The 8,787-nt window shown below is 37.2% G+C and overlaps 1 protein-coding gene across 1 annotated transcript; it reads right to left on the minus strand.

The window, feature by feature from the left end:
- Positions 1-305: 305 nt before the first annotated feature.
- tmem150ab (transmembrane protein 150Ab) lies at positions 306-8,787 on the minus strand. The gene is made up of 8 exons (XM_079873278.1): positions 8,717-8,787; positions 5,422-5,671; positions 5,244-5,291; positions 4,366-4,452; positions 4,155-4,222; positions 3,702-3,829; positions 3,410-3,587; positions 306-1,556 (listed from the first exon to the last, which is right to left on the minus strand). Exons 2-8 carry the CDS (start codon positions 5,484-5,486, stop codon positions 1,246-1,248), a joined length of 885 nt encoding a protein of 294 aa, XP_079729404.1. The 5' UTR covers positions 5,487-5,671; positions 8,717-8,787; the 3' UTR covers positions 306-1,245.

An 8,787-nucleotide genomic window follows, 5' to 3' on the forward strand; every position in this document is an offset into this window, starting at 1 on the left:
GATGGCTTGACCTGTTGTGTAATCACAGTATCTACAGATTAAACGGCTTACGAAAGGTTGGATGGGTTTAGCCAATTATCTTCTTTGTCTAAATGAGTGTCTTTGTATTGCTGGCAGGTATGTAACAGATTCACACTGACAAAGACAAAGCGACCAAAGTCACTGATGTCCAATGAGAGTTGGAGATTTAGGGCGACATGAGCGTCAGAGACAGTTGCGACAAATTGCATTAGTTTTTCGAAACTTTATGCAAGAGCAGAGATTCAATGCACCGACTACCAATAGAGCGCTGCAGTGATGGCACATTTTTGAAGGACAAGAAGCAACCAAGGATTTTTCCATTGGATTTTGGAGTATTGGAGAAAATAAACTCTGTGACCAACAAACGCAATGAACACAATTTGTATGAACTTTGAAGCCTAAATAAATACAATCACCAGAAGTAAAAAGCTAAACATAGGCTATAAGCAAAAAACGGCACGGTGACGACTTCAAAAATTACCATCACTTAGCTTCTAACAACGTCTTTTTAAAAACTTTTTTTTTTTAAAAAACATTCCTTGATTATAAAAACGAGGCTGATAAAACGAGCTAGTGACTTTACTTGTTGACGTTTAGTGTCTCTGACAACTTCTCTAGTGCCATTTAGCCACTTGTTTAGCAATCGCCTTTTCCAAGACAAATAAAATCACAAGGGAAAAACATGAAAGTATCTTGAGTTAACCACAGACCCTTTTCAGGTGTTTAAGCAAAAACCCAATGGACTTTCGAGACAATAGAACCGGAAGTGCAAAAATGCTAACTCGTTTCCGAGTTTTGGCCTACAAAAATACGTCATCCCAGCAGCACTGTATAAAATTTCCTGATGCTGAAATACTACTAGCAACCAGAGTTAACTTGTTGACACTGAACAATTTAATCGCTGTCAGTGTGAATGCACCTTAAGAGATGAGTTATTGCAGTTTGAACAGAGTAAATTGAAACATTCCTATATATCAGAGGCAGGAATCACCTGTGCTGGTTATTGGGGCTGTACTTTGAGTTATCTAAAACATGAATGCAAAATATCATGCAAAATACCTTAGTTACAACCGACTGGTCATTACCATTGGATTATAATCAGCAAGTCTGTAAACTTACTGTAATTCTGTATTGCTTGTACCAGTGTTTCACAAATCCGTGAGCCAGATGAAAAGTTCTGAGTCTATACGCTGAGGTCTGAGGGAATACCATAGCGGTTAACCCCTAAAGCATGGCGATGCTTTCTGGAGTACAGTTGAGGTGTGTGGAAGTGCTGCTGCCACCGGGTGACTTGAGACTGCGGGCGCCACATCCCATTGCAACACCCTTCCCGATACCCCCCATGATGACCGCTGACCCCGGATGGAGATGTTCACTGCGTTTCATTAAGGCTGCCATTATGGTGTCACTGTTGACAGTGCCAAACTCATAGGTGAAGGTGCCGTAGTACACCAGGACCAGCACCGTGAATACCCATTCACAGATCGCTGCAGCGTGCTGCAAAACAAAACTCTCATGGACGAAGAAGATACCACCTTGAATGGGAAGTATGATGTTAAGGAATGGGCACACAAACCTTCAGCATTAAAAAATATGGTTATAAAACAAAGATCTGAAAATTTCAAAAAATACTTAAGAGTTACGACTCCGAGGTGTTGGGAATAGTGTTGGCATAAGATTTTTCTTAAAAGGGGTGGTATAATACCCTTTTCACAAGATGTAAAATAAATCTCTGATGTCCCCAGAGTGTGTATGTGAAGTTTTAGCTCAAAATACCCCACAGATATTTTTATATAGCATGTTAAAGTTGTCACTTTTTGAGGGTGAGCAAAAACGAACGGTTTTTGTGTCTGTCCCTTTAAATGCAAATGAGCTGCTGCTCCCGGCACAGAGAGCGGCGCTACAACGGCTTGTTCTTGGCAGATTTGATTACCTCACACAGACATGCACTGAAAATTTCTAAAACGTTTAGCCTTTTATGTTCAAACCGGAGTCAGAGAGATGGAGAGACTCAAGAAGAAGTGACAACATTTCTGAATGGTTAGTTGATGAATTAATGTAACTTATGTGTAGTTATCTTCTAGTCACTGATTAGCATATTCTGTCATGATAATCTATAAATCGTGTTCCCGGGGACAGGGCTTATGTAAATTTTAAGGTACGTGATGTCACTAACCCGGGACCAATGTCATGTAGTCCCTACCAGCCGTTTGTTGCAGTCCTTAAAAAGCAATTTCTTTAAAAGAAATATCTCCCTTTGCTTTGAACTTTGAGCGTCGTAACTTTGCAGATGTTGTTTATGCTCGAACAGCAACATTACACACTAACAAAAGTTAGAAAAGTGAAATCATAATCAACCAGCCCTTTTAGGAAATACACTGCTCTGAAACATGTAAATTGTATAATTGTGATATGACTGTTCATTACAAATTGAAAAAAAAAAAAAAAAAGTGTTTTACAACAAGGCTAGGCCAACTTTGTTAATTGTAATGTAAGTATTCATCTTTTGTACTGTTAGGCCTGGTTTCACAGACAGGGTTTAGATTAAGTTTAGATTATTATTGTAATGTTTATGTGCTTTGAGACATGAGGTTATGCCGTCTCTCATCACATGATGCTTTGCAGACTCTGCTGTGATCGTTCATGTGTTTTGAAGGAGGCGTGGCTTTAGAGAAGGGAGTGATTGTGAAGGGTGGGTGGGATCTCATGATTTCAAAGCTAGCTTGCTATTGCTAGCCTCTCCGATATTGCCTATCCTACCTTTACTAGCAGCATTATAACTTTTGGATTTTGCTTACATTTCTCAACAAATTACTCAATGTTCTTTAGATACATGAAACTGGCAAAGCATTGTTTTATTTTCTTTGTTCTAATGTTTTTTACTATTATTCTTTGATCTTTATTTTATTGCAGACACTGAAAAACACTTGAAAAACTTCAAGCACAGTTTACTTTTTTTTTGTTGTATATTTTTTTCTTTATTATGGATTGTTTGCTGAATAAATACTTTAAGCATGTTTATTTTGTTCTTTGTTCTACTGTTTGTTTATTTAATTTCAGTTTGTTTACTTAAATATTTACTTGGAATAACTAGCGTATTAATTTAAACATTAATGTTACTTTTTAAATAAAACGTTTTTTTTGCTGTAGTCTCGAAATTTGAATTGCAACCCGTGAAATTTCACCAGCATTGGACTACTGAAATATTTTTGAAAATATTGTGAAAACTCTACTAATAAACTTATTTACTGGACATTGTATCTTTTGTCATCCACTGAAAAGCAATAAGCCGCTGTGTTTTAGGCTGTTTGCTTTATGTTCAAATGTACTCATCCAAATTTGAGTTTCATGTATCAGATCATGACTTATGAACTCCTGGTAAGGATACTAAGGACAAGCGATACCAAAGCTCCAGCTGAGAGCGCCACACGCACATGAGCCATCCAGTAGTCCAGCGCTGTCTCTGCTATACGGTACGTCAGAACGCACTGCAGACACACAAACAACAAGCCGGCAGGGAAAGCTACACCAGCTCCCACATAATGAAGAGTCTTGGCATGATCAACCTGAGGGAAAAAAAAAGAAAACAGATGGAGAGGGTGAGACTGTGAGAAGAATGCAAGTTTATTTAGATTTATATGTAACGGGCTGAAGTTGTGTGTCCATTATCATATGTTCACCTGAAAGTTCCCAACCATGACCAAACCCAGGGCATTAATGCAGCCGGACACCAAAGAACTTGTGTTGGTCCAGCAATGATGGCTGTGTTCAATCACTTGAGCATAACGCAGCATGCACACCATAACTACTGCAGGGACACATTACAAAATGATAATAATAATTCATTGCCTGTGACAGAGATGTATTTCTAAGACAAATTGAAGTAATATTGACCCAAAAAAAAAACACATTTAAAGAACAGGAGCTGCATTACAGAAACGCCATATCTTATTTTTTTAACTTAAGACTTGAAAAAGTTATATTTCTTAAGTGAAATTATGGTTACTAAACAGATTGGATAGGCTTCTAAATAAGATGTTTCTGTAATACAGGCCCAGATTAGGAAATCAACAAAATTTCGACTTTAAAAATAAGTTTATTTAGTTTAGTTATTTTCAAACAGTAAATCTTACCCATAAATGCCCCAACATTGCCTATCAAACTGAAGAGACAGCTCTCTGGTGGATAGCAACCACATTTACTGTCAAAAGAGTAGAAAACCAGATATTAGACAACTGTTGCGTGATAAGTTGATGATAAGTTGGAAACCAGTACTACTAAGGAGGCAACATGAAAATGAGGTCATTTTGTGGTATTCCAGATAAATTCAAAGTAATTTGTTACCTGATGAGGGGGATGTCTTGAAGAGTGCAGCAGGACTTTGGGAAGCCCCTCTTAGCCGTTTCCTCTGTACATGTCAAATTGTATGTCCTATTATATAAAGAACCAAGCATAAAAGTTAACAACAGTATGTGGTGACTTTAGGATTTGGGATTTAACCCTGTAAATCCTGACATACGTAATTATAGTCCTTATTATTATTATTATTTTATGAAACAGTTTGCTAAATGTTTAAACAAAATATTCAAAAAAAGGTTTGCATATGTTTGTGTGGTGTTATTTAATTTATTTATTTCTAGTTTCATATTTGATACATCAGGCTTAAATGACTCATATAATATGATATAAAATATGGAGTTCATATTCAGGGAGGAAAAAAGCACCTCGAACTGAGCAGAAAATGACATTTATTTGGCCAAAAAGTGACATTAAATTCAGATAGCTTGTATGTTAATAAGATCTTTATAGCAGTATATAATTATCAGTTGTCACTCTACAGTATTTCTCCCAATAATGTCATAGTAAGATGATAATCAAATGCCTGACGTATCGTTTTTTTATACTCACATTTTAATGTGATTTAAAAAAAGAAATAAATATGCATGTAAAATTATGTAAACATAAGTTTCTTTACACCAGTAAGTGTTCAAGTTGAAAATTGACTAACAATATAAAATGTATTCTTACGTTTACATTTTACGTCAAAATCAGTAAAGATTTCACAGCAAAAAGAGGTGTACCACAACCTCAAGGGGGACGTTTGGACAATTAGTTGCTAAAAAAGTATAAACTATCAATCAAATGACAGAAGGCATGTAGTAGATTGTGCATATATTGATAAATTATATATAGATACAGAAGGCTTTATAGGGTTAACGTACCAGTTCTCAACAGGACAGACATGGTGGTTCATTACTGCCATGGCGTAACTAGAAAACAAAACATTTTAATGATTATTTGCAATAAGTAGCCTACATGACTTGTCTGAATGTATAGTATATCAGCTAAACAAATTAACAGTTGAGATTAAACGAAATTCTCCTTCACTTAAACACTCACACAATCCATATCCCTGTGATGGAGAAGGCAGACAGGCTGACAGGCAGAACAATCCAAGCAGTCATTGGTCAGTCTGTGAGACGCCTGAGACCCCCGCATGAGGGTGTGCAGGACGGGGCTTATGGAGAGACGGTGTGAGACACCAGCAAGTGAAGCCATGCAGTGTGGGGGTGTGTGGACCAGCGGGGGGCAACGTGATGCTCCTTCAACTACATCTGGAGGCTCGCAGATTGCCAACAACCATCAATATCTAGTTTAAAAACACAATACACTGATAAAAGATGATTGCAAAGATTATACGCCACAAAGCTGCAATATTACTGAAATACAGTTATCAATGTAGAGACAATTGAATTGAGACACTATTCATAGGGTCATTACATGTCAAATCAACCAAATTTCGGAAACTTTCCCAGCTCAAATTTTTGATTTTACTCTTATTTTTTTCTGAAGAAAGACAAACATAAATAGTGATGAAAGCCAACATATTAAATGTAATTGATTTATATATACTGGGTAATCCACTATTTTGTACAGGGAGTCAAAATGGCAATTTTTACATGAAATTTGGAGCCAAATTACAGGGGGTAAAACATAACTTTAGAAAGATGGCAGCATCAGTAGTTTATTTTTAAACAGAGACTGATAGGTCTATTAGTAAAATATGTTTACTTAAGCAATTTTTGCTGTACTATATGCCAAAGGTGACAGTATCTCCATATCTCCGGTATTGAGCCATAGAGGGCCTTTAAAATGAAGATACCAAAAGAAAAGGTCATGCACCTCCTCTCTATCTCTCGCTCACAGAAAACGAGGGGAGTGGTAAAGGATATTCAAGCCAAGCCATCACACTGACTTCATCAGAGAAGAAACGCCATTTCAGAGCGGGAGCAAATGTTCAGATTTTGATTAAAGATTACCACAACAAACATTTTTCTGTGTATTATCTTGCACGGATTAACTGTTCAACACAAGACTAGTAATGTACGCTAACAAAGTAAATAGGGTCAATTTTGATTTCATGATGACTTTAAGAACCAGAAATTAAAAGTATATTAAGGGTGTATTCACACCAGGAAAGTCCGATAGTTCACTTGCTTTGGTCCGGACCAAATGCAATGTTGATTTTTTTTGTTTGGTACGGTTCGCTTTCACACTGCTCTTTTTGCAAGTGAACCAAAATTTGTAAACAAAACCACACATGTGCTAAGGTCGTCCATTCATTGGACAGGATTTTTTTTTTTTTTTTTTTTTTCATCAACCTGCCAGTTGTCCTGATCGGGAATAGTGGTGTTATTCTTACTTATCTATATCTAAGGCTTTCTTATTGATATGCATTTATTGTATTGTTGTAGTGTATTTATTGTTTTCTCTTAACCATCAACCTAGAGACTGCAGATGAAAATGAGCCTGTATGGCTAAATCTGGCACGTTTACATTTTGGACTTTGTCCTCATGTTGATTAATGTGCGCTGTCCCTTTTAAATAAAGAAATAATAAAAAAGAATTCTCAAGCAGGGAAAAGCAGGAAGTGCAAAAACAGGCTCAGCATGGAGATATTTCGTAATGCAATATTTGTTCTTTTACTGATTTGGTGTTATTCCCTACAAACGCAATATTAAGAAACTATTGAGCATATGACAAAATGTCATCTATACGATGTTGTAATTAGATTTTGAGAAGACGACGATGTGCTGCAAGTACGGTTCCGGCAGAGAGAACGTGCTTTTAAACCATTTAAGCGCGGTAAGACCAAAGAGAACGCTCTGTCTGTGAATGCACACACGGCTCGCAGAAAGATGCGCAACATCGCGTGCACAGACAGCGCGCCAGAATTCTCTTTCTCTTTCGCGCTTGAACGAACAATAACACATGCACAGCATTATGCCAAAATGTCCGTTTTGTTAAGTATCCTCATAAGAGCAGTCAAATAAAAAGGCGCAGTTTTCTGCAGTTGGGTCGGTTCATGTTCACACCGTAAACGAACCGTACCAGAGTTCGTTTGGAACCGTACCGAGACCACCTCTTCAGCTGGGTCTCGGTTCGATTGTTTGGTCCGCACCCGAGTTCGATTGCTGTATTCACACCTGCCCAAAAGGTCCGCACCAAGGGGGGAAACGAACTTGAGTTCGATTCAATCGAACCAAACAAGGCAGGTGTGAATACACCCTCAGATATCTTTAATACTTCTTGATGCAAACTTGGGGCAAAAAAACACAAGTGCTTCTTTACCATTTTTGAACTGTCTCCGTTGGCATATACTGCAAAAAAGATTGACAGATTTAACTAATAGACCTACCAATCGCCATGTAAAATAAAACAATGAAGCTGCCATCTTTCTAAAGTAATTTTTACAGCCTGTAAATTGGCACCAAATCTCATGTAAAAATTGTCATTTTGACCCCCCTCTACAAAACAGTGACTTACTCAGTAAATATACATTCATGAATTGTAATATCTAGGCTTTCTTCTCCATTTATGTATTTCTTTCACCGAACAAAATATTATATTATATCTGGTTGAGTGGACACAGAATGACCCCATATGCTAAATTACAAACAAGCCACATTGATGACACTCAGCATGTTTACAATAATAGTTATGAAATAAAAATGTATGACTCATTAATAGTGAAAATATGCAATGCACATTATTTCGTCGAGGACTTAACTCTCTTGAAGCACAATGTAAATCCCACATAAAGCGTGGAGTAGGCTATAAAGACAAAAACTTCGCAGTTGTATTAACAAATAATAAAACTAATGTTATTATACGATATTATCATTGTGGGATGAGCTCTTATTTAAGTTACACAGACTTCATATACTTAAATATGGTTATGGCACGTCCACGAAAGACGTCAGGTAGATTTGTAATCGGTTAATCTGAGATGAAAGATCCTCTGAAGCACAAGTCAGACCAACAGCCGTACTAATAATGTCCCCCTTCAGTCCAAATCAGTCTCAATGTCACATCAGCAAATACAGTACGACAAAACTAACCAGATAAATGTTTACAATTATAACTAGGGTATATGGACTAATAGAACGAAATGACAGTAAATAATAACTAAACAACAATTTTTAAAGATAAAACTCAACATCGTGTAGCTTGCAAGCTATCCAGCAGCAGATGCTATTGCAAGTAAACAACTTTATAAAACGGCTAAAATCTCCTTCTCTACCTATGTGTGTACCTACACACGCAGCATGTGTTTCTACGGCATTTGACCTACCGTATATTAGTGTGTCATTATTGAGATATTATGTTTTGATATGTAAAAGCATGATCCTACCGCAGGCCCCGCGGCTCCTGACCGGATGCTGCCTTTGCAGTCTGAGTCTTCATCAACAGAGGGCGCCCTCA

Source organism: Squalius cephalus (genome assembly GCF_949319135.1).
Source record: "Squalius cephalus genome assembly, chromosome: 5".
Lineage (NCBI taxonomy): Eukaryota > Metazoa > Chordata > Actinopteri > Cypriniformes > Leuciscidae > Squalius > Squalius cephalus.

Excerpts from the sequence above, each read along its gene's own strand:
- tmem150ab (XM_079873278.1), bottom strand. The coding sequence starts at position 5,486 with ATGACTGCTTGGATTGTTCTGCCTGTCAGCCTGTCTGCCTTCTCCATC. Across the intron at positions 4,453-5,243 it reads GTCTGTCCTGTTGAGAACTG|GACATACAATTTGACATGTA; the intron begins GTACGTTAACCC and ends TTTATATAATAG. Across the intron at positions 3,830-4,154 it reads CAATGTTGGGGCATTTATGG|TAGTTATGGTGTGCATGCTG; the intron begins GTAAGATTTACT and ends GTGTCCCTGCAG.